This window comes from Lycorma delicatula, chromosome 1 (genome assembly GCF_047948215.1).
Source record: "Lycorma delicatula isolate Av1 chromosome 1, ASM4794821v1, whole genome shotgun sequence".
In the NCBI taxonomy this organism is placed as follows: Eukaryota; Metazoa; Arthropoda; class Insecta; order Hemiptera; family Fulgoridae; genus Lycorma; species Lycorma delicatula.
This window is the reverse complement of record NC_134455.1, coordinates 322,567,521-322,595,007: the sequence shown is the minus strand read 5'-3', so window position 1 is coordinate 322,595,007 and position 27,487 is coordinate 322,567,521. Positions and strand designations below refer to the sequence as shown.

The following is a 27,487-nucleotide window of genomic DNA, read 5'->3' as shown; positions in this document are numbered from 1 at the left end:
TTACTAATTTCAAATGGGGTTTTCATTGCAATTTCTTTGACTATTAGCCAGAGAAAAGTGATGAATTTCTTTATTTGATTATTACTTTTTATGAAACTAAATAAAATTATAAAAAATGTTTAATATTTTTATAACAAAACACTTTTTACTTTAAACATAGTCCTCAGACATAAAACGTATGAAATGGTTACAAGCATTGTGATAAATAATTCATCACTAGTGACCTAAGATATTTTATTATTGCCAATTCATTACTTGCTATTATTTGTTTCAGTTGATCCTAATCCATGCCAAGATAATGGAGGATGTGCTACGTTATGTCTGTTATCACCCACTTTGGGCCATACCTGTGCTTGCCCTGAAAATTTTGTTCTGAAGGAAGACCAAAAAACTTGTGTTGCAAACTGTTCTTCAGCTCAGTTCTTATGTAAAAATACTTACAAATGTATTCCATTTTGGTGGAAATGTGATACCCAGGTAAATAATATGTATATAATATATGTTATATATAGGATAAAACATATATAATATAATGTCATTAAAATCAATTTAGGTAATGATTGTGATGGTATTTATGTAGGAAAAACAAACAGATGCATACATAAAAACTAGATTTTTTTAACATTATAGAAGTTAAAAAATAATAAATTAGGTTTGCCTGATATGACAGACTTCCTAATAAACAACAAACATACATTTTTGATATTAATATAAATTTAAAAATGATTAAAGATGACATAAATTAAGTATATTAGAAAATATTACATATATAAATACAAACAAAATTTTATTTTGAAAGCCATCAGAGAATGTTTGAGTGAGTAGGTCTTATAAAAACTGCAACAGATAGCAGCACTTTAAATTAATATGCAATTTTAGTATTTTTTGTTTAAAATTTTTATTATGCAATAACGGAATTATTTCAATCATGACTGAGGATGCGGATCCCACAAAAGTACTTTAAAGAAAAATTAAGGTAAGATATGTCTTATCTCAATATTCTGTAATAAATGTTTTTTTTTTAATAAATTTAAATCTATGTATAATATTTAATTATATTATTTTATATACAGAACTTAGAATTGTGTATATATATTGTACTATCAATTAATTACTGGTTGTAGTTAACTACCTGAAATTTAATCACGTTGATTAATAATTTCAATCAATAATAATTTATCACCAGTCAGATGACTGATGATTCAAAAATATCTCTGTTTCAAAATGAATATCAGGATTTTAAAGTGTTGTAATATTTATTAAGTTTTGCTTTACATTGATAAATTATACATGAAATGAAAGAGCAGCTCAAACAGTTTTTCCTATAAGTGCTTAATGTCAGCATCATTTTTCACACGACACATCCAGGCAATAGGAGAGTTCATTCCTTACTTTAATCAGCAACTCTGGAGTAATTGATGTGACAGCTGTTTTAATCTGTGTCTCATGTCGGGTAGGTCAGCTGGTAATGGTGGCAGATACGAGGTCTGTAAATAAAGTAATGAGACTAGTTTTTTTTTTTACAGCCAAAGTGGCAACACTATAAAGTTACTAGTAAACATATGGTTATATGAACAGTTGATTTATGTTAGGTATTAATATTTTTAGTCTATTGTTGCCAAGTGAGATGTAAACAAACTTTTTGTGAATGGAGTTTTTGCTGTGCGTTATAAAAATGAGTGATACTAATTATGAGCAACGTTGTGCAATCAAGTTTTGTGTTAAATTTGGTTAGAATGCTACTGAAACCTTTTCAAAATTGAAAAGAGTGTATGGAGATGACTTCTCTGTCACAGGCACAAGTTTTTAGGCAGTTTAAAAACATTTTCAGATGGCCGGAAATCAGTTGCGGGCAATCCACGCTCTAGAAGACTATTAACGTCAAAAAGTGACGTCAATATTGAGCAAATCAGAGACTTTTGGAGTTTTTGTTTACAGGACAGACAGTAAATCAATAAGTTTACCAAGAAATTCTTGAAAGACTGTAGAAAAGAGTTGCCCGCTTGAGACCAGTCGTCAAAGATAACTGGATGCTGCATCCTGACAATGCACCTTGTTACACTGCACTCTCAATTAATAAGTTTTTTGCAAAAAAAAAAACATTCCTGTAAATGCTCAACCACCTTATTCACCTGACTTGAGTCTCTGTGACTTTTTTCTATTCCTGACTATAAGAAAGCACCTCAAAGGACACCATTTTGAAACAATAGAAAACATAAAAAATAATATAACCGACCATCTGAAGGATGTTTCGGTTTCTGAGTTCCAACACTGCTATGAAGAGTGGGAAAACTGTTTAAAGCATTGCGTGGCTTCCCAAGGGAACTATTTTGAAGGTGATAGACTCCATGTATAATTGGACTGTAAATAAAAAGTTTTTCTGAACCAGTCTGATTACTTTATTTACAGACTTCGTACAGTTGATCCTTTATAAACCTCCAAAGAAAAAAAATTGTATGGGGTCAGATAGGGTGAATGTGGAGGCAACGGCAAACAAGCCCTGTTATCTCGTCCCTGGAGAAAGATTCAGAAGTCGGGGAAATTTCCATTCAACCAATCACATACAGTGTTATGACAGTGAGGAGGCACACCATCTTGTTGCCAAATAAAATTCTGTGGTTCATATTGCAGTTGAGGAAAGAGCCATAGTTGTAGCCTATCAAGATAGTTCATTCTACACACACTTGCTTCTGCGAAAATAAACAGCCTGTAAACTTGCCATTGGGATATGGCACAAAGAACATTCAATTTTGGGGAGTCTCATTCTTATTTCAATATTTTGTAAGGATTTTTTGATCTCCAGATACACACATTATGTGTGTTTACTTTTCCATTAAAATGAAGTGTTAATTCATCACTGAATAGAACACAATAAAGTCTTCATCATCATGGTGCATGATTTCATTTGCAAAGATAGCATGCAAACCATAATCTGTAAATTTTAGATTGTAACAGCTGTAGACAATAGAGACACAGTTGTAAGTGTTTTCTTAAAACCCTCCATGTCACTGGAATTTCTAATTTGCAGCTAGCCTTCCTATCGGATTTCCTAGGACTACACATAAAAGACTGTCTTACATATTCAACCTTGTCTTTGGATACTTGATCATCCTGTACTCTTCCCTTTACAAATGCAGCCAGTGGTTTCAAATTGTTTATACCATTTATGATTGTTATTGTCACTCGGGGCATCATGACAGAATTTCAAAGGGAACGCATGTTGAACGGTAATTACAGATTTACAATTTGCAAACTGCAAAACACAGAATGCATTCTGTTGGGGGTCACCATCTTTGCTCCTATCGCTTTCAAGCAGAAAATACAGGAAACAGTTTATTATCTTGTACCCAGCTAAAAGTGTTTGAGTTGCTGTTTCATTTTGTGTATAATTAATCAATACAATATATGAAACTTGAGAAATATTACATAGCTTTAAATCCTTGATATTCATTTTGAAACACTTTATATTAATTTCTAATTATTAATTGCGTAGATAAAGATCTTCATAATTAACAAACTTAAATTTACAAGATCTTAATCATAGAAGAGGCAACAAGTAGCTTTTGACAATTGGCTTTGATATTAAAGCAGTTCTTGCAATTTTTTGACTTTTGGCTTTGCTCTCCTAGAATTTACTTATTAGTTAGATTTCTCTCAAACAAGTTGTATTGCTATTTTGTTTTTGAATTTTCCATTTTTATCAACTTAAAATCAGTTACATGTATAGTCACTGATTGAAGCTCAATCTATTGAAGCATGTTTACTGTTTAATCTTTACTGTTGTGTAACTGTAGTTTTGTAGCTATGCTTTAGTTTGCATAACTTATTTTAAACACCTCAGTGTTGATAATCTTTTTTTGAGTTTGCTGATACATTTACAGTTTTCTCTGCATTTTGTTTATGAATTTATTATTCTATTTACAAGACTTTCCTGTTATTCCAAGTTTGAATTACAAGACTGCTGATCCTGTTGTTGATTTTTAGGACCTCAGAATTTTTTTTATTATCTTTCTGTTAATTTTTAATTTGCATAAAAAATTATACAACTTCATAATATTTTAATTAATGATGATAATATTAAAAATCAGCTCCTATTTTTAATACTGACTAGAAATAATGGTCATTTATTTATTAATAATGGAATTTATTTAGTTGCTATTAAGATTAGACGAGTATAATAGAAATCAGACTATTCCTTTAACGGTATAAAAATTGCAGAAGAATGTACAGAAGAATCAACTGATTTAGGATGATGAGTTCATTACTAGACCAACCCTGTGGGTTAAGTGGGTAAACCACTAGCCTGGTGGGTTCATCACAAATCAGCTGATTTCTAAGTCGAACAGTTCTAAGGTTCAAATCCTAATAAGGCAGTTACTTTTATATGGATTTGAATGCTAAATTGTGGATACTGTAGTTCTTTGGTGGATGGGTTTCAGTTAACTGCACATCTCAAAAATGGTCGACCTGAAACTGTACAGAACTACACTTGATTTCAATTTATACATATCATCCTCATTCAGAAAAGAAATAAACAGAATTCTCATAAACAGAAAAAGAAATAAAAAAAGCATATAGATACTTTAACTATGATTAATAAAATATGTTCATAAAAGACTAATAAAGGAAAAAAACAACGCATATTTTTACTAGCTGCAGTTGTAACCAAAAGTCAATTTTTTAAATAAAAAAAAAAAAAATGTTGATACACCTATAACATATCTGCTGATCATTGTTTACATTTATCATATTTTATAATTATAAATAATATAAATTCAAGTCTAGCTTGTAAGTAGTACATTTTCTTGTATTGGGATATAAATAAACAATTGTAGTACTGTTACATGTGTTTTATATTTAACCCACCGAGTTGGTCTACTGGTAAAATTGTCATTGAAAATTAGCTGTTTTTTAATTCAAAGGTTTTGAGGTTCAAATCCTAGTATAAACATTAAGTAAAGATAAATAAAGCTAAGTAACAATAAATTTTGTTGCAAAAATTGAAAAATGAGAAAAATATTATTTCCACCATAAAAAACATGCTGACTTATGATAGTACATTCAGATATTTAGATATCTCTGAAATTTTTTACATAGATAGAAATATATTTATAATGTCATCCTTGTTTTTTGACATAATTATCAACATATAAAATAGAGTCAGTTATTCATTTTAAATAGTTTTAGAATTACCAGCAAATTAGTATATGATTTTTTTATTATTATTCTTGAATGTCTTCAGGCCTTATTAATATAAATAATGATTTAAAACTTTCTTCATCAGTAGAAGCTGTAATTGCATAGCTTTTGTGTTCATTTGATCACAAAAGTCTGTAAAAAACCCAAGTTTTACCCTAGTCAAAAATTGTACAAATATGCAATTCAGTAGAATATTTAATATTAAACTTTACATTTTCATTGAAGTACCTTAATATACAGCATACAATCCTTTAAATGATGTCAATGATTTAGATTTTTTAAATCAAAGCCATAATGTAATTACGCAGAAGAATCTGCATGTTAGTGAAAGCACAAGTTACATTACTGAAACCACTGTCACATATTAATCTAAAATCAGTTATTAAGCAAGTGACACAAAATTTTATTTAATAGTTTCTCATGCAATGACTTGAAATTAATATTTGTTTCACCCATGATTTTTTGTAATATTATTTAATAAAACAAGTAGCAGAATATTTAAAAGAAACATTGAAAGAGTATATCTTCACCATAATTAAATCATTTTTATTGAAGCAAGAACAGAAACTACTTTAGGTAGATATAACATTCTCAATAAAAATTGTAACATTGTGTAGCAAAGCCTACTTTATTTGAATTATATTACGTTTTTCTTGATTACTTTAGTGTAGAGTATGTCTACACTATGTTACATGATAAATTATGTATAAAAGTAAAATTACATTAAAGAAATAAGTAAAAATGGATTGTCATAGTCAAAATAAAATTTTAAAAAATCAGAATAAAAAAAGATTTTTTTATATTATGGATGAAACAGCAGTTGCTTGCATCTTCTGATAAGCCTGATTTAATAAGTTTTCAGGTTACCAAATAAAAACGATTCAAAGTCTTGATCTAGAAAAGAAATAATTTTAGACACATAAATGTAACTACAAAAAATCAAACCTACGTTATTGCTAAAGAGTGATTTTCCAGGCGGGTGGGTATAATTGGATATCAACCTAACTGCTGGAGTGAATAAATAAATTATTCTTTAAAATACTTAAATCTAGTCAACATCAGAAAATGTTCATTTCTTATAGCTTTCTAAAAATACATTATATTTCTAATGATAAAAATATTTTAATCAGTTTTTATTCAGGTATTCCTTTTAATGTGGAACATATTTTATGTGTTATCTAACCTCTAACAATCACTTTTATTTATATGTATAAATAAAAGTGATTGTATAAAGTGATCTTGTAAGTTACAGGATATGTATCCTGTAATATACAGACCTTCACTATATGTTTCATACTGACAATTTTTTTCTCAGATTACATTTTAAATACAACAATGATTTAAAATGAAACTGTATCAGAGGTCGGTATTAGTTTGAAAGCCATATGACATTCGACATATTAAAAACACCCAAGGCAATAGTTTATATTGTATTGTATGTTGTACAAGTTGCTTTCTGCTGATAAGTTTCATGAATCATTTTATTTTATCATTATTACATTTTTTTTTTGTCTTTTCTTATGCAGGATGACTGTGGAGATGGTTCAGATGAACCTAAAGGCTGTCCAAAGTTTGAGTGCTTACCTGGACAGTTTCAGTGTCAGAACAAACGTTGTGTACATCCATCACTTTTGTGTAATGGAGAATCTGAATGTGGGGATGGATCTGATGAATTGGACTGTAATCAGGTATAATTGTAGTTGAAAGCATGGTAAATTAGCGTTGATTATTTCATATTAAAATAAACTATATTTTATTAGGAAACCCAGGTTCTATTCAAACTAAGAATAGGCTGTAAACCACACCTTTATAGTGTAATACAATTGTAATTTTGTGAGCCCTATGTGTTGTTTTCTGATGAGAAAAATTGCTCACTAGTCAACTTTAACATATATGCTCATGAATTTTAAAACGCTTAATATTTCATAGATTATAAAAAAGAAACAAATTTTTTCTTTTCATAAACAAAAGAATGGTAATAATATTTCCATAAAAAAGTTATTTTAGGAGATTTATACTTGTTAAGATGATTTTTAATTTATTGAACTCAGTTGAAATAAAAATTCTTTCACAGTCTGAACAATGAAAGGTTGTATGAACGAAAAGAATAACAATAAAAAATTCCTTTGGCGTGCCGGAAGTCAGAGGTCGATTTCACCGGTACTAAGCAGGGGATAAATACATCCACCTTATCCACCTTAAAGTTAAGAAAAACTTCAAATTTACTCAGTATGACAATGGTTGCATGTGAAAAAAGTTTCACATGTTTAGCATACAAGTCCCATCTTACAATTCCAGCAAAACTTTGGTCATCCCTTGCTATAAGGATTGGTCATATCAAAAATTGTTTTAGACAAAAGTTGTAGGTAATGCTTAGAGAACTAATCACCACTTTAAACAGATTTGATACCATGCCTATTAAGGGAGGTATGATTTTTTTTTCAAAACCCCATTTTTCCACCCTCTGGGCCAATGATTGGTGATATCAAAAACCTTTACTTAAATAAGTTTTAGGCCCTTATCCAAAGAATAGTAGGAGCTTTAAATGAATTCAATATTTTTCTTAATAAGAAAGTTATAGCAATATTTTGTTTTTTCGAAAAAGCCACCCCATTTCTTTCCCCATGGTCAGATTTTGGCCGTAACAAACTCAACTGAGATTTTGGGTTGATTATTTTTAGGAAACAATTTGAAAGTGATTGGCACAAAATTACAGCAGTTATCGTGTCCACAAGAATATATAAATTTATATATATATATATATATATATATTTATATACGAGGATTATTTTTTTTTCAAGGTCCGATTGGTCACAAAATTAAAACCACAGTGAAAATAAAAAATTTTTTATTTTTATCAAGTACTTACATAGTTATGCTGTTTCTCTACATAGTGGCCACTCCGATTTAGACATTTGTCGAAGCGTGGTAGCAACTTTCCAATACCCTCGTCATAGAACGGAGCTGCCTGTGTTTTCAGCATCTTGGAAACCCATCTCGCACACAGCTTGCGGTACTGAAGTCTCTCATTCACAATGGTGTAGAGAGCTGACCTTGAAATTTCAGGAAACGAATCACTCAATACAGAAATTGTGAACCGACGATTTTCTCAAATTGCCTCATCCCCTCGCTCAACGAGATCATCGGTTGACACTCGCTTCCTTCCCTGACCACCTGCATCATGAACATCTGTACGTTCTGCTTTAAAGTTCCTGCACCATTGTCGCATTTTGCTGTCACTCATTGAAGTTTCACTGTACACTTTATTTATTCGTCTATGAATTTCAGCTGTACTACATTCCTCACCCTGAAGAAATCGAATTATCGCACGCACTTCACACTTGGCGGGAGATGCTATTGTTGTAGATATGTTTACGTGCTAGCTGTGTGTTCAGAACTAAACGAAGTGACGCGCCGTGATTGAAGGGCATACTAGAGATGCTGCGCAACACATATGCGCAAAGGTTCATCCGATTTTTTTGTAGGTTTTTATTTCATGACCGATTGGACCTTGAAAAAAAAATAACCCTTGTATATAAATGTATATATAAAATTTTGAGCTGACGGTGGTTTTAGAGTCTGGGGGATGGGAAACGCAAAGATATGTCAAAATTTTCCAGAAGTTGAATCATGGTACCCATTACAATAGGTAGCTTTCTTATGAAATCTACCTAAAAAAGGAAAAAAGGATTGTATGGTTGGAACCTCTGAAAAGATGTTCCATATTTTTCAGAGGATCCTTAGATCCATATAATACATTTGTTACAACAACCTCAACAGGTGTTCCTGTGGATCAGATATGATCCACATCATCATTGATTTATATACAAAAAAACAAATCCTTGAAGTAGTATATGTAGTGATGCTCTTTCCTAAAGATAAGTAATATCTTCTCTTTGCTTAATCAAGTAAACGGACTCCCATCCATTTTAATAGAAATTCTTTTTTCCTTTATAGAATTTGTCTATTATGTTAACCAAAATTTTATCTGTCTTAATAGTGTTATTAAACCATGCAATTCATGCAAAAAATTTTATCATTACTGAGAATTAAAAAAAATGGACTCAAATAACTGGTAAAGTTCTATTCTTAACTATACTTACGAATATTATAAAATTTATAAAAAATAAATTACAGAATATTGAAATTGTACTAGTGCAAAAAAGGTGTTATTAATGTGTGATTTCTAAATTCCTGGAAATTCAAGAAATTAAAGCTTCAATGTTAGTGCAGAAAAGAAAAAGGCTAATTAATAATTAATCCAACCAAATTGCACTTAAAAAAAAAAAAATTGTTACCTAGACTTTTATAAGTGGAAATAGTAAAGGGGCTTATAATAAACGTAAAAAAAATAATAAATGCTTGAGTGGAGGTGTTGGAGGGGTGATTTGGGGGGTTGGGGATGGAAAACAAAAAATTTCTAATACAAAAATTGTAGATCATGCAAAAATCTACAACTACTGTAATTTCACTTTTTAACATAACCCCAAAATTTCCGAGAAAAATACAAAGATCTTTCTTTTTTTAGTTTTTTATTTTTCATTTCCGTAAAAATAATTTAATTCTGATGAAACTTGGTGAAAGTATACCTTTCTGTTTCTTAAATAACCACAAATTTTTTGTGTCAACTTTCGCTGGAAATCGCAATAATACTCTTTTTCACCCCTTTTCAACCCTCCACTATCCTTGCTCACGAATTTATTTTTTTTATGTTTATTATAACACCCTTTACTATTTCCACTTATAAAAGTTCAGGTAACAATTTTTTTCCTTCTAAATGAGTTATTTCGATCAATATAAATATCATATACAACTAATCCTTTTCCCATCGACTGATTCATAACATATTAACTCTTGTCTAAAAGACAAGAATTTCTTTGGATGCATAAGTTTCTTAGATAAGTTTTACTAAGTTCAGAGAAAAATTAGAGAAAATGTATATTGAGGTTTTATTTTGTAGAATTTTGTTCCTTTTATTTATTTCAACATGAAAAAACTTTTTTTGTGCAGTATACTTGTATGGATACTCAATTCAAATGTAAAGGAAACGATACTGTATCAGATTTTTGTATCTCTCAATTGAAACATTGTGATAGTAATCCAGATTGTCCAAATAAGGAAGATGAAAAAAATTGTCCTCCTAAAACTTGTCAGTCGAATCAGGTACGTTAACTTAATTACATAGATTTAAACTTTTTATTGTTATAAATTTCTCATATGATAATATGTTATTGTGTCATTGATAATTTAACAGATGATTCAAGTATTTTTAAATTTGGAATAGCAGGTTTTATCATAAAATATGTAAAACTAAAAATAATTTTTAATGATCTGCACAACTATTACACATACATGTTAATTGTTGGTAAATATACATAATGGAGACAGTTTTCAGTTGTAACATCACTGTACCAGTTTTAACATTTCTATTGTAAACTAACACATCTTCATAAACCAAGCATCCTCATCACAGAAAGTAACATACAAGCCTCTTTAGTTCTTCTTTCACTATATAAGTTGATTAACCAAAGTTCCAGAAGATGTGGAAAGTTTTTCTAAAATTTTCATTCCATTGGCTTATATATCTTTCTTTGAGAGTAGCTATGTTTATTTAGATTGAGAACATAGATAAACATATACCCAAATAAACATAGATGTACATAGATATCTATACACAGATAATCATATATATAGATTGAGAATTACTCAATTAAAGAATAAAGCAATAAAGATCAATTACTTTTTGTGACAGAATCATATAATTAATGCATATTTTTACAGGTAAGTTGAATTTTTACTTTTTGAGAGAGTAGTTGATTAATTTAAAATCTCACTTATATTGTGAAAACCATGTTGCAGTGGTTATTAAGTCAGGCAGCAGACTTCTATGACGACCGTGTTCAAAAGCTGGTTGCACGATACAACAAGTGCCTTAATATTGGTGACAATTATATAGAAAAGTAAATTAAAGTGCAGGCTTTCATGTAAAAATAAAATTTTTAAGAATAGTGTACTTGTTTTTTTTTTAATTTCAAAACGGTACTTACTTTAAAAACATGCCTCGTAATTGAGCACTTTTGGTTGAGGTCTACCTCAAATTTTGTGTCTGAATGTTACCTACCTGGACTAGTACTATCATAAAAATGTAATTGAAATAAAATTTTTTTTTTTTAAAAATCCAGTCGATTGCAGAATGAAAAAGTTTTTTCATAAATGATATTTTACTGTTTTTTGTTTTTATTTACAGTATTCTTGTGATAATGGAAAGTGTGTACCATCAGTTTGGGTGTGTGATGGTGATAATGATTGTGGGGATTTAAGTGATGAGGGTCATATCTGTGCCAATCGTTCTTGTGTTGGTGACCAATTCTTATGTAAAAATGGTCGATGCATTCCTGATTCTTGGTTGTGTGATGGAGCAGTTGATTGTATCGGTGGAGATGATGAACCACCAAGTTGTTCTGATCCCAAAATACATACTTGTGATCCAACTTACTTCAAATGCAGCAACAATAAGTAAGCATTTTCTGTAACTTTCTTTAATTTGTTAAAATTTTTGTATTTATTTGTTAATATTGACTGTGAGGTGTAAAATCTTATATTAGAAAGTTATTTTAAGGTAAACAATTTTATATAGTACATTTATCTTGGCTGGCGACAGGGAGTATTTTTTTCTCTTAGTTTTCATTTTATCTATTTATATGTTTTTCTGGACATTATCTAAAGTTATTTGATATACTTATTATTTTGATTTTATGAAATGAAACTGATATTGTAAAAGAATTATGTATTATTTGATTAGCTAACATATACGAATATATATATATATATATATATATTTAAAATGATGAAATAATAAAAATCAGAGAAATACTTTTTAACAGAAATAATGAAAATCTAGATTCTATAAACATCTGTTAATAACAATACAAAATTTTTGTTAACAGAATGAGTTTGAGTTTGAAGAAAAATTTTATCAGCATGATATATGTATATAAACACACATATACAGAATGGGCCACAAAAAAGTACCCCCCTGCCAACATCTACAATAACCTATGTATGATTAGTATTAAGAACTAACGTACCTTTACTAATCTTCAGAGTAAATGTTGAAATTGGTCTCCACTAACAGCTAAAAACTTGTGTGCATGGTTTAACAAATAAAGATACACATGTGTCAGTTCCACCAAGTTAATACTGTTATTGCATGTCCTGATATTCTCTTTCAGTTAATTTACTGTGTGTGGATTGTTTTGATACACTTGTCCTTTCAACATTCCTCTAAATAAAAGTCACATGTCAACAAGTCTGGTGACTATGGCGGCTGTTTACTGTGCTCGCTGTTCGCTCAGCAGTAAACAGTTCAAGAACTTGAGCAAATGTCCTCTCAGATGTGTGAAGGTGACCCCACCCTGCTGGAAAAAGCAGAACTTACATTCTTTTTCTGTCAGCTACTGAGCAAAGTCATCCAAAATGGTCAAGTCGACATTGACTGCGGTGTTGAAAATTATTGAACCAGTGACACATTTGACAAGCATGGTACATCACTCGCTTATCTTCTAGTCATTTAAGGGTACCTCATGTATTAGGTGCAGATTTTAGATAAATAAGATCATGGTTCATCTGACATGTTCCAATCAACCATCTGCAACCATATTCAACAACTAGTGACAAAAAGTCACATGTTTTCCCTTGATCGGTTCCTTCAATTGTTGCTTAACTTTGTGCATTACGGTTTCATCTTCACTCTTTAGAACAGATCTGCTGGTTGTTCTATTCACCCCAACCTGTTGCCTTAGTTTTCTGTTAGACTTCAGAGGACTACAAAGCATCACTTTGGAAATGCGTGCACAAAGTTCAAGAGTGCGAACAGATGGCATCCTGTACTTTGGTGCATTTATAATAAATCCGATTTGGCACATTTCTTCACCAATTGCTGAATGTTGTATTTAACTAGGATGGAGCAATTAAGAAATGCTTTATGAAATAACTCCTGTGTTTGTTTCAAAGAATCAGTTCTTATATACAATTTTACTATATTCACTCTGGTATCAAATACATTGCTGATGCTCACACATCACAACCCACCTCACCATCTCAATCTCAGCAAACTGGTCGGAGGGGTGGGAGGAATATCATGTGACTCACAAAAGGGGAGTTCTTACATAGAAATTTACATCCCCTTCCTTCCCACTCTGTATTATATATATATTATATGTGTATAAAATACAAGCAATCTGAAAAGATTTTACAAAAAAAAAGAAGAAAACTATTCAGTTATGTGAAAATCATTACAGTTTATGTTACACACTACATAATACTTCAGGTGAAATGTGTTTTGTGATCTATATTGAAAGTATAAAATATGAACACCAATTTATTAGCAATTAATTAAACAAAAATAATACAACATTTCTAAAAATAATTATACCATTCTCAGGAAAAAGTATTCTATTCAAGGGTTATTAAACAAATATTACCAATGTAATGTTGCAAATCGGCATGCCAAGCCCAAAATAATTGAAGTACATGATTATAATGTGCCTATAACTGTCATCTTCTCCTTTTAACCATAAGTACGAGGTGAATAATAAACATCATGACACTGAGAGATATAAACATTTAACTAGTACCACATATACCTCAGAGTGATTTGGTTGCACCAAAATCAAATTATATATATATGTTTCTACTTGCTGAATTTACAAATATGCGTTGTAAATTACTTATTAGTGTCTAATTATCATAATACTCTATTGCTCTTAAACAAATTACTTCCTGCATTGTGCAACCTATGCATTTTGTTTGTTAAACCAAGTATCTTAAGGTGAGCCAGTGATTCACTGGACATTCATTAAAGTCCCGATACCTCCTGTGTGCTTTAGTTTTTATTATATCAAAAATAAATTGAGTTTTGTGTTAATTGCTTGGGTTTTTCCAGATGTATACCTGGCCGTTGGAGGTGTGACTATGATAATGATTGTGGTGATAATTCAGATGAAGATGATTGTGTTGCAAGAAAATGTAGTGAATCAGAATTTATGTAAGTTTTTGTAATAAAAATCGTTAATTATACTTTCAACACATAACTAAATGTTGTAAATCTGCATGACTGAATATTTGTTTATTTTTAAGGAACGTTCTGCAATTATATCATTTGCTTTAACATTTTTTTACTTTATTTATGAAATTAATTTTATTATTTTAGCTGTTTTTCATATAGCTTTATATATTTGTTCAACCCTTACTTATCAAAAGAATTATCCTCTTAATAGTTATTTTAATAATAATATAGCAGTCATTACAAAATAGGATTCATTATTATGTTATAACAAATCCATCCCTACCCTTTAATTAATCCTAAAAAGAGATTCCATTGATATATAAAGTTATTGTACCAGTGTAATTTGTATGTTCAAAAAAGCTTTTCTACAATTGCAAACATTCAAGTATGGAGTAATTTTTTTTTACATGAAAATTTCACTGTTTTTATTTAGAAAATAAATAAAAAGTATATATATATATATATATATATTATATAAAAATCTATATAAAAAATATTATAAAACATTTGTATAAAAAACTGATGTGAACACCACCTTGTACACCTATTAACATTACATATTTTTATTCTTATTATTGAATTATTATTTATTGTAAAAAATTTCTTATAATGAGAGGTGAATAATTTAGAGGATTAATAAATCAATATATTTAAAGGAAATGAAGTCGGATTTGAACCAATGTGCCTTCCCCTTGCAAGATTCAAATACTCTATATCATTAATTAAAATTTTATTTCGCTATAACTCTGGAACCAATGAAAATAAATACCACTTATGATATAACGCTGAAAAGCTCTCAAAGAGGATTTATTACTGCAGTTAAGAAAAAAGTCCAAATTCCAAATTTTTGGATTTTGGACACTTTTGGTCCAGTCAATTGCAATCAAAAGAGGAGTGTACAACTAGATGTTACAACAGTCCTAAATCAAAAATGTCAACATCCTACGGCTAATCGTTTTTGAGTTATGCGAGATAAATACGTACATACAGATTTCACACTGAAACTAGTCAAAATGGATTCAGGGATGGTCAAAATTGATAATTCCACTGAAATCTGAAAACCAAGATTTTTCGCGATCACAATACTTTATTTACTTTGTACAAGGAAGTAAAAAGAAGAAAGTATAACTTGCCCAAGCCGAATTTGCACAGATCTGATCTAGGTGATGGTTGCCTAGCTAGCACAGGTCTATAATAATCAACTCATGGAAGACAGTATATATATGGTATAATAAATTTTACAGTATATATACAGTATAATTTTTTTTTATAGTAATCTTTTAACTTAACTATTTTTTTTAAACTAATTTACAGTATATTTTTTTTTTTAGTATTGTTTATTTTAATGTTTATTCCAATCAATAAACAAATTCACATCATAGATTTTTAAATTATTTTTAGTCTTATATTTATATAAAAAAGTAAATAAATTCATAATGGAATAAAACAACACATAAATATTTAAGGTAACTTATTTTTAAATACTTAAAGTAAAAAAATATAATTATTACCTTGAAATGTAGGTATTTCTTGTTTTTCTGTGTTTTTATAATTGTTTTTACTAGCTCGACCTTTGGTTTTTAAGTAGAACTTTTACACTTTACGTTATAATGTATTTCGTTATGAATTTTGTAACTAGCACTAGCATAATATAAATAACTAAAGTAAAAAATTACTAAGTTGTCAAATATAAAGCACTTCACTCCATACTACATGTTTTCATCTTCTGACGATTCTGGTAACTCTCACTTCCCAAATTGATGATGACAACTTCAATTTGTTGTTCTGGAGATCCTTGCAGCTTGCTACACTCATTTTCGTATTTTTTAACATGTTTGCAACATTTTATCCAGTCCTCGACTGAGAGTTCTGCAAACTTTTTATAACAGATTTCATTGTTGCAGCTGTCATAAGTTGTACATTTTTGGCTGCGATGCAGTTCTTCATCCGTGCCCGTTATCATCTCAATGGAATTCAAATTGGGATGATATGGGGGTAGACATAAAACATGGAACTCATTTTTCTCCAATATCTTATCTATCTTATATGTTTTCTGATGATCTTTATTTTTTTTTTATTTGTCTTGTACAACAGAATTTTTGTCAGATTTTCATGGAATGGCAAGCTGTTAGTCCACAGCCAGTCAATCATTGATTTTTTTGTTGATGCTGAATTCAGTGCTCAACCTTCTTCAGCATTATGATAAGAAGCATTATTTAAAATAACAACACTGTTTACTGGCAAGTTAGACATTAGAAATTGCCATCTTATTACTGATTCTCTTCCATTTGAAGTCCATGCTTAACAGAAGTGTCCATAAGCTACTCTTTTGCCCATTAAAGACCCCATCACTTTTTAGTTTTGCTGTAAATTTCCTTAGAAAAGGCAAGCAGCCTTTGGTTAAGTAATATTTTAACACTTTTCATCAAACAGAATTCTGATCAAAACTGTCCGGGTTTGTCACTTCCTTTTTGCGTTTTATTCCTTTGTGAGGAGAAATGAATTTTTTTTCTGAAGCTATTTTACCAGTAATTCAATAAACTGTTCCTGTGGCACATGCAACACAACTTTTTTGGGGTCACTAACAAATATTCCAACTGCAGCTTCTCCTGTCAAGTAATTAAAAATGTTGGTGTATAATTTCTTTCCCTTGGCGGTGAATTTATTTTCCATGTAAATTAGACATAATATGCAAAATAATAAAATCAGTTCACTACCATAAGAATAGAGCTGACAAAAATTTACTAATTTAACACAAATAAATTACTTTTAAAATTTTACTTAAGACTTCTGCCACTTTCAAGAATTGAAAGTCAAAGAACGCACCAACAACTCAAAGAATTGAACAACAACCTTACTCTTTGAACACACACAACTAACTGGGCAAGTTTTAATACATGTTGGGTCTGATGGCTGGTACTAGACTGAATGACCACATTAGAAAAATTCATTAAATAAGAGTAACAAAAAAAGTGAGAATTTATAACGAGTAACAAAAAAGTGAAAATTTATTTAAAAAGATTTAAATTTTAAAGAGAAACCTAACTTAACTTAACTGTCTCCCAAAAATCATATGATTTATGTTATTGTTTATAATAATTTAATTTATAATATAAAAAATATATATATATATATCATTTGCAACTGCAATATAGTATAAATTAGAACGGAATCATTTACAAAAACAAATTACGCTTATAAATAGAGATTTAATATTTCATTTGAACGTTTAGAATGACACATCGTTCAATTATTATTTGCACAAACCTGAATAAAGAAATTTTTCTTATGTATGACTCATTGTCTAGGTTAGTGTATGGTTGTATGCCATTGCCAGAACAAAAGGTGAAGAGCATTGCATAAACAGTAGACATCAATCTTATGCTTATTTAGCTTGGATATTATATACAGTTACAAAACTATAAATAAATATACTTTGGCATAAACATTAATCAGTAACAGCCAATTAATCTGCATAATATTTCATAACATATCAATTTCAGTATCTAATAAAGAAATAAATTATTAGTTTAATAATATATAAACTCAGATTAAAAAGTAACTTATAAATATAAGATTTGAATTTGTTTATTGATTGGAATAAATAATAGTCATATCGTATACATGCTGTCTTTAATCGAATAGTATTATAAACCCATGCTCATTGCATGATCTGATAAAATGAACTAAATAAACTAGTTGCCAAAACAACATGACATGTGATGACCAGCGATCTAATATGCCTGTTTGTCATCCATTCTGTTCTGTGCTGATTAAGTACCAGCTGATGAAACATTATTACTCCTACCAACCATGAAGTATATAGAATAATTTTTTTTTCAAGGAAAATGCCAACAAAATGCAGAGAATTATACCCAGCATTCTTAATTTCGGAAGAACCAATTCATTGAATGAGGTTTGGGATGCTGAAGTTAGGCCACATCCTTCAGTTATCAGGATTCTATATCTGAAACATTTCAAGTGTTGTGGAATTTTGCTCAGAATTCAAAGTCGTAGAAGGTCCTAGGAGCAGTAGAAAAAGTTTCTGAAATGTTTAGTATGCACACAGTGCTCTCAGTTAGTCTGCCATTCTTTGTAGCAGTACTTAAAATCTTCCTATGTTATTGTGTTCAGACCCTTTGTCACACCTTTTGAATGTTTTCACTGTGCTGAAATAGTGTAAATTAAGTTTTCAATTTGGGGAAAAAAATTAATTTCAAGCTGCCAAGTCAGATATAGGACTGCAATAAATTTTTGACCAGGAACTCTTTCACAGCTAGAATGAATGACTTGATGCCAAATGTGATGGGGTTCCATAGACACAGTTTAAAGATACACATACAGTACTGTCTTTCTTTAATGTTCCAAAATTTCTACGTAGAAAGTTAATTCACCATTTGGCCTTGAGGTATGAATGCTCTATGGACAATCCCCTGAGAATCAAAGTAGATATGATCATTGATTTGCTCATGCATACTTTCTTTGGATGAGGTGATAAGTCTCTTGGTCATATTCAAATATCCATAATTTGTTTCCTGCTATAACTCAATCTAATAAATCAGGCTCAATTGTTAAACAATCCAACATTTCCTAGCTGGTGTACAAATGACTGTTTCTCTTTAAGAGTTAAACGTTTTTTATGTAATTAGTCTTGTGTAAATTTTCTGTATAATAATTTCTGTCACAATTTTGTGGATTGTTTTAGGAAGACCTAAGACCTTATAACCTTCTATAATCATTGTGACTTCATTCATCAGTTACGGTTCAGCACCAATATCATTGCATTCACTTTGTCACCATTTTTTTTAAGTGGAAGGGCATCCAGAACATTGTTCATTTTCAATATTGTCACCATCCAATTTGAAACACTTTTTTCACTAATGTATCTAATGACAAAGAAGCTTGTCCATAAGCTGGCTTCAACATTTGAAGTGTTTCTAATGGATTTTTCCAGAGCTTACTAAAAATTTGATGGTGTAATTTCATGTTACAAACTTGCTTGCATTTTTTTTTAATATTAGGCAATAAAAAAAGATAAAAACAGTAATACTAATCTGGCTGAGGTCATAACAAAAAGGACACTTTAATATACCTTATGTCTCAACCTTGATGACTTGAACACCCACCCACAAGTTCATTCAAAGGAATGTAGTTATTTCATTTTAATTACTCTCAGAGCAGAACTCCATATTTCTGCTGTAAAACAAAAACCTGTACTGAAGTTAAATGCAAAAATATAATAATTATAAATAATATAATTCTATTTTCAATAATAATTATCTCATATAAAAATTCTTTTATTTTTTTTTAAAGGAGCTGTTCATTAAATTCCTTTTTTTTGTGTATTCTAGTTTTAATAGTATTTGTACCTTTTATAAATTCTGTGAAACATTTTAATCTTAGATTCTAGGAAGGATGGTTTCTGTTTGTGATGATAACTGATCCCAATTTCAGTAACTATCTCTTTTGTCTAACATGTACAACTGTCTAATATGCACAACTTGTGCACCAGTATACTAGTTTATACATTCTTAAGTTGTAATAATATGTGTCATGAAAGTTCACATTAGAAACATATTATCACAATGTATATTTAATTTTGACAATAGTCACATTGCTCAACATATTCAGAAAAAACTTATCTCCTTTTTCATTTTTATTTCCTCAGGTGTAATGATGGCCGCTGCATTAGAGGTAGTCATCGTTGTAATGGAGAATATAACTGCCTTGATCATAGTGATGAAGATAACTGCAATACAACATGTTCTTCACAAGAATTTCTCTGCCAAAATCCTAAACATTGTATTTTTATGTAAGTAATTTATACGTTCATGTCATATTCACGCTGATCAATTATATTGATCAGCATTTACAATAAAATGTGGAAATATTTATTTTATTACTGGATCTTCCAGTTTTCCAGCTCATATTTAAGTCTACGTTAAGAATAAAAATTGTTTGTAGAATGGTATAATAAGCTCTTAAAAGCGTGCACTCTTTAAGTTGTTAATCAATTTAAGTTCTTTTTTGTTCTTGTTCGGTTCATTTCATGTTTATATCTTGAGCTAAAAAAGAAAGATTGAGAAGTAGTGTATTAGCAGATATTGTTTTTACATATTGTAAATGTGAGTTAATTAAAGGTGCATAGATACTTCTGCATAGAGTTGTACGTGCAGTACATCTAAATTGGAGATTTATCAGACTGAATCTGTTATGGTATTGTGTAGTTCAGTTTACCTCATATTTAGCTAGATTCAATATATTGCTGTTGCATTCTGAAATTCACAGTGCATTTCTGGTATCTACTGTATCGGCCACCATTTGCAGTAACATTTTCTTGCTCTTGAGAAGTTGAACAGGTAGCAGTAGCATGACTCGGTTTTCAGCTTGATATATTAATATAGAGATACAATGCCTGTAGTCCCAGATCTCACACCTCTATTACAACTGAGAATGTTCAGGAAAGATTTCTCTCATGGTTAAAGAGGAAGTTTCATTTCTTGGCATCTATCACAAAAAAATGTATCCATAAGAAATTTGACAGAATCTTCTTTCTGACAGAAGATGCTTCTGGATTGTCCTATATTTTTATTGTCTTCTCCACAGCAAAGTAGAATAAGAAATCGGAATTAAAAAATTGTTCAGTTCCATCTAAAATCCGATTTGTCATCGAATGAAAGGTGTATTACGGTAGTTATTAATCAAATCAAAATATGACTGACTTCTTTGATTTCAATGAAAATAAGTCCAAGAGGCTCCTTCGTGAGAAGCTAAAGTGCATGAAGCATTTTTCTTTCCCGTTTTATAAATAACACTAGTCAACAAAAAATTTGTACCTAACATGTTACACAAGTTTTATCACTGTAATTTGAGTGTTGATTTCAAATCTGCTATTGAAATATAAACTCAATTCGATCAGCTACTGGTTACAATTAAGAATAGTTTCTGTTTTTTTACTTTTAAACAATATGCGTACATGCTTAATAAAGAAAATATAAATAAATATATACACTGTATCATGAGAAGTAGAAATGTATAAACATGTTTGTATGTTGACATCATACAAACATCTGTTATTGCCTACTAAAAAGAAAGGCAACAGAAAAGATGAAATTATGTTTTTTTAGTTAATAACCGTTAGAAAATCACAAACGTTTAGGATGTTTAATGACATCCTTGTCATTAAAAATTCATTCCTACACTCCCACCTAGATTTTTTCCTGAAAATTTGGGCTCTATCAGAGATGAGCAAGCATTTCTATCAGGATATTCTGATCATGGAGCATCGGTACTAAGGAAGATCAGATCTTGGTGACTGTTGTTGGTTTTTGTTTAGAGAAACTGATCAAACATCGTAGAAGTAAAAAAGTTTGGCAGCATATTTTAAAAATTAAAGGTAAGGCAATTCCAATGATTTCAACTTTCAGAAAATGTTATTTTAAAATTGTATTAACGTATATCAATTTATCTTTGTTTGAATTAATAAAAATTTATTTGGTTTAACCAAATTTTAAATGAATACACATAAATAATATTTTTTTAATAATATTGATTTCACAATGATTATGCATTTATTGGTAAATAAATGGTATGTATCCAAAAAAAAAGTATTGCGTAGTACTCAAACCTGATAACAATTTTGAATTCAGGATCCCAAAATTAGTTAAAATCACCATGTACAACTCCAGATAGATGAAAAGAATTTTTTTTTTCGTTGACTCGTGTAATTTGTTTTGGGTGGGGGATGTTAAGGCATCAACTACTGTGGTCATTAGCCCTCTTTTTCCCAATCAAAAAGAAAAAAATTCTTTCTTTCCTGATAAAGTAACCATTCATCAAGTCAGAAGACTAGTCTTGTCAGACAGATCATTCAGAAATAGACTTAAGATAGGATATTAAAACCCCATAAAAGAAACATATGTATAGGTCCTTACCATTTAAAAACATATTCCACTTTATAGAAATGGTGTCATTTCTGTCAAAAATAGGTGTAAAACTCCTGCAATTGTTAAAAACTCATACTTAAAGAAAATTCATCAAAAAAACTTATAAAAACTTCAATTATATACATTTACCGCCTACGTTTATCTTTAGGCCAATTTTTTTTCTTTCTTTTCTCCATCCTCCTGATGGCCTCCACCTCTTGTTTCTAGGTGTCTTATGCTTCAGAAATGGAATCTTCTGATTCTTCACTGTAGATCGGAGAATGTTTTTCTGTTGGCATCAGGTGATAGCAACATAGGTGGTATGTTGAGTATTGCATCAGAATCTTAAGCTTGCTGTACTCAACTAAACAGTAGTGCTGGGGCAACTAAACATTTTGTCCTGTAATTTAGCGGCCTTCAAGCTTTTGGGGGCTTTATTAATGCTTGTCACCACTATCCTTTCCAACCATCATCTTATCACCTTCTTTGCTGATTCCCTAAATGGGGATTTTCTCTATTTCAATTTCTACAGTCTGTGAATTATGTTCATACTTCTACAGTTTTTTTTTTTTTTTTAATCTGGTACCACCATTAGGTATTGCTTCAGAGGAAGAGATGAATGTCAATTTTGTAGCGTGTGAAAATGCCATGCCTGACCAGGATTCAAAGCCAGGACCTTCAGATGAAAGGCTGAGACACCACCACTCGCACCACAGAGGCCGGCTTCTACAGTTTAGTTTCACTTACCTTCACCTTTTGACTGGTTGAAGGCTCATTCCTGAGTTGTGCGATAATCTTTTGTTTGGAGACATTTGCTGTTTTCTGCGTTGACTTTGGACTAGCATCTCTAACTGGTTGATTTTTCAATTTGTCATTAATAATACATTTGATCTTGTTTGCTAGAGCTGGTGCCAGTTTAGAGATTAATTCCCTAGCTGCAGTAGCTGCAGCAACCTGTGCATAAATAACTTTTGGTGATCTGCTGAGCATGATTTTTTTAGTGTCATAGTAGCTGACCTTTTAAATAGTCTTCATCTCTTCGATTGCTACTTTCTCATAAAAAGTGGACAATTTTGCAATCTCGCAGAGTGATATGTATGGTGGTTGACACAAACCGGCGGATCCTTGTACATCCGGATGTAGTGGGTCACCTGAAGAACAAATCTGTGTCCTAGTGCTTTGCCTTGCTGTATGTTCAAATTTCTGATATCCAAAGCATTCAGGATGAATGGACAAAATCCAGTCTATGAAAGCCAGCCTTTATTTTTTTTGGAACACTTGGGTTTATAAACGTCAACACATGCAACGCAGAGGTTACAACTTTCCATTTCATCATGTGTTTAGTTGTTGACATGCAAAACTCCTTGTCCATGGAGCTCCTCAACAATTTCATATTTTTTGCAGTTCAGCAAATCCTTACATTAAACTATCCCTGAGGTATTTAGTGTACCATGTGATACAACCTTAGTGTCTAAAAGTTCAATCTTCTTGGCTTTGAGTAGCTGTGACAATTGTAGGTTGTTGACAGGTTCAACAAACAGTCCCATAACAGTCTTCCTTGTCTCCTTAACAGGATCTCCTGCAGCTTCTGTGATCCCTTCAGTAATCTCAGAAGGACTGATCTTAGCAAAATTTCTTTTCCTATTTATCACCAAATATTTTGGTAACACTACACATTGGTTAAAACTTAGTTTGATGCTTCTTTTCCATGTCACTGAACTTGATGCATTTCCATCTCTTCGTTTGTGAAGACAAAGGCTCTCCTAAACTAAGGTTTTTATGTGGATCAATGAAATAAAGTCACTGAAACAATGGAAGTTGAAGTTTTTATGAGTGAAGTAACGCCAGTCAATATGATGCAAGGTGTGGATGGAGAGGTGGTTGGGCATGCGCCAGATCACTAATCCTGCCTGGGTTCCCACAGTCAGAAGCCTCCTGCAGATTTAATCCAAGCTGTGGAGTCAGGTACTACCAGACCCACTATATTGACATCCCAGGACTCACCCTTAGCAGTAAGGGCTCTGATACCTTTACCTACAGAACAATCCCTCCCAAGGGCCAAAATAATGGACACACGTTGAATGGTGCAAGACTTTGACAGAGCAAGCTCACATCACTCAATCACTCATCCTTATCCTGGTCACCACCACCATGAGGAGAGATAACTCCTCATGGTTTGCAATTCGTGGAGGTGGGTTTAGGTTTTATCTGGGACATTTTTTTTTTTACTGTTAAGGACATCCAACTACTCTGGTCATTAGCCCTTTTCCACAAAAAAATTTGTTCCTGATAAACACTAGTGACTTAGTCACTAGACTAAGTCCAGATCAGAAGACTGATCTTGTCAAACAGATCATCCAGAAAGACTTGTCAATAATGTTAGGCAATTTTTAACACCTGCCACACAAATAGGGATTATATCCATATTTTCACAAATTGTTGTCATACTGGCAGCTTCATCTACACTTTCATTTCCTGAGATATCAGCAAGCTGTGGAGTCCATACAAATATAAATAACTGTTCCCATCAATTTAATACATATAGAATGGACACGATGTTTGCAATAAAGACATCTTCAATAGTTCTTGTTTCGAATAGCAGTTAGTGTGCTTAACAAGTTTGAACATATAAGCATTCTCTCTTCGCAGAAATGCTCTAAGTAGCGAACAGCTTTCTATAAAGCAATGAGCTCTGCTGCATAAACACTAGCCATATCTGGCAGTTCCACAAGTGGGCTTCTCCATTTATGTATATAGAACATCCAACACTGTGTTCAGTTTTAGAATCTGAAAATATCTAATATGTTGTCTACAGAGTGGAACGAGAGAACGGTATATAGTGAATGCAGTCACTAGTCCTAATCAATTACTGTTAATTGCCACTTATACGGGCTATGAAATATTGAGGAAGAACCTCTCATATTGTTAACACAATAGGAGATCTAAAAACTATATACTACCGTTGTATTGAATTGGATGGTCATCCACAGTCAAAACAGGACAAAAATGAGGTGTTCACAGAATGTTTTCTCTAGTGAAAATTTGAAACCATTATTCCTTACAACTTCATTAAGGGCATTTATCACTTATTGCAATTTATACTTCACCAGAATTGCAATGTTACTGGCACATATAATTTCCAGATCATCGATGTAAACATTTTAGCTGATTTCTGCTAGAATGTCTAATATCAGTTTATTGATGGTGATCCTGAACAAGGTATTGCTCAACTCCTTGTGGTATAGCATTTTCTAATTTTTATTTTCTGTTATTATAAACACATACTTGAAAAATGTGATTGTTCATGTTGTTGGCAATTATTACCGGTAGATTGTCGCATTATTCCATCACAACAGATCATGTCAAAAGCCTTCTGCAGATCAAAGAAGATTCCAACACAGTTTTCCTAGTGATGTGACTGATGTATATATATTATTTTCTAGATCGTTTGGTTAGTAGTCAAATGGTTCTGTCAAAATCCTGCTTGATGTAAGGATAAAATACTTCTCTTTCTAAAATCCAAACGAGTTGATTATTTATTATTTTTTCAAAGATATTTCCAGTAGCACACATCAAGGAAACAGGACAGTAACTATTGGGATCAGTCAAATTTTGTTATCTTTTTTTTGGAATTAGAACAATATATGCTTTCTTCTATTGCTTCAGGTACATTCCATCCCAGATACCTGTATCTGGTAATATAGTTCTAACAATTCAAGATTTGCAGCGGTCCTTAGCTGTCTGTTCATAACGTAGTTTATTTTGTCTGCTGTATTACCTACCAGTTTTCTCCAACACTTTCAGAAGTTTTATTTTTATTGGTATATTATATGAAAATTCATTTTGGTTCCAAAATCTAGATGATCCTCGAGTTTTGTTTTTTGAAGAATTCATCACAATTAGCGGATTTACTGGCTTCTTCAAATTGATTGGCTAATATTTCAGCAGTTTTGTATGGAGGATCTATACGTTCATCATCATATTGAAGGCAAGTTATGAGAGTAAAGTTTGTATGCCCACAGATAGCCTTCACATTCTTCCAAACGTGTGATGCAGTCATGTTTCTGTTAATAGTTGATATGTTTTGTTGGTAGGATCTTTTTTTTTTAATCTGTCATAAGTCTCTTCGCATACATCCTGTGTTTTTTAAAGCCAATTAGATTTTCCAGTGTTGGACATTTCTTGAAAACATTGTATACTTTTTTTTGTATTTCATCACTTCACTTATTTCATCATTCCACCGTGGAACAGATGACTTCTTGAGTTTCCAGATGTTTTGGGAATGTATCTAGATACCAAATATAAAGATAACAATGTTTATAGCACATCATAATTTTTTAATAACTCCAGTTATTTCAGGGGTTATTATTAATATGTTAATTTGTTATTAATAGATTGTTGTTATTTATGTTTATTCATATTACTTGACTATATTTGTTAATGTTTGTATACATGTTTTGTATTATCTGTGTTAAATGTGCAATATAGCAAGGCTTTTAAATAGCTATTCTTTTGTACAAAATAAAACCAAATAAATAAACTATTATTCCCACTTTTGTGAAAGTGATGAGAGTGGTAGTGTCTCTGCCTTACATCCCAAGCTTTCTGTGTTCAGGATTGGAATTTTTCATAGATTTGAAAATTCATCGTAAGGTAAATTGTAGCCATGTTTAGCTTTGAGAATAAATAAATAATTATTACTACTATAATTGCTTATTTAATTTTATATTTTTAACTCTTATGTTTTGTAGAACTAGGTATTTATTTTTATATTCTATCCTACACTGTCCTGTTAAGGTAATTACTTCTAAATGTAAAACTTTTAGTGCTAAATCTAAGATTATTAAAGAAGATATTACTACTTCATAATAAAAAATTAGATGGTGTCATTAAGATTACTTTGTTTACTGTTGCGTTGTTGGTCTTTGTTTCTGCTTTCAGCATTTTATTTAGTATGAGAATTTTGTGGCTAATTTGCAAAGATGTCATGAAATAATGTTAATTAAAAATAGAGAACTTGTTAAAGAATTGATAGACACCGTTTCAGTAATTCCTCACCTAGTTACTAGCTTTTAGTATTTCATGGAATTTTATGTACTGTGGTAAAAGAAATATCCAGAATTTTGAAAATTGTGGTTTTGTTATTCATTTAGTAAAACATAAGTTAATAGAATTCCAATTAATTTTTCAATACTAAATTGTGGTGATTTATTCTATTTTGTGAACATAATCACTCTAGATTAGAGATTATTATAATTGAATATTATATAAATCTAGTACCTATTTCTTAAGAGCA

The 27,487-nt window shown here is 30.8% G+C and overlaps 1 protein-coding gene across 2 annotated transcripts in view; it reads left to right on the top strand.

Annotated features, from left to right (window-relative positions):
• Positions 1–27,487, top strand: part of LRP1 (LDL receptor protein 1) — a 473,582-nt gene that overhangs the window by 368,848 nt on the left and 77,247 nt on the right. For both annotated transcript variants that reach the window (XM_075382014.1, XM_075382015.1), the window contains 6 exons: positions 275–477; positions 6,726–6,887; positions 10,210–10,362; positions 11,447–11,715; positions 14,144–14,245; positions 19,935–20,078. In XM_075382014.1, coding sequence (XP_075238129.1) covers positions 275–477; positions 6,726–6,887; positions 10,210–10,362; positions 11,447–11,715; positions 14,144–14,245; positions 19,935–20,078 — 1,033 coding nt within the window. The remainder of the gene's footprint in view (positions 1–274; positions 478–6,725; positions 6,888–10,209; positions 10,363–11,446; positions 11,716–14,143; positions 14,246–19,934; positions 20,079–27,487) is intronic.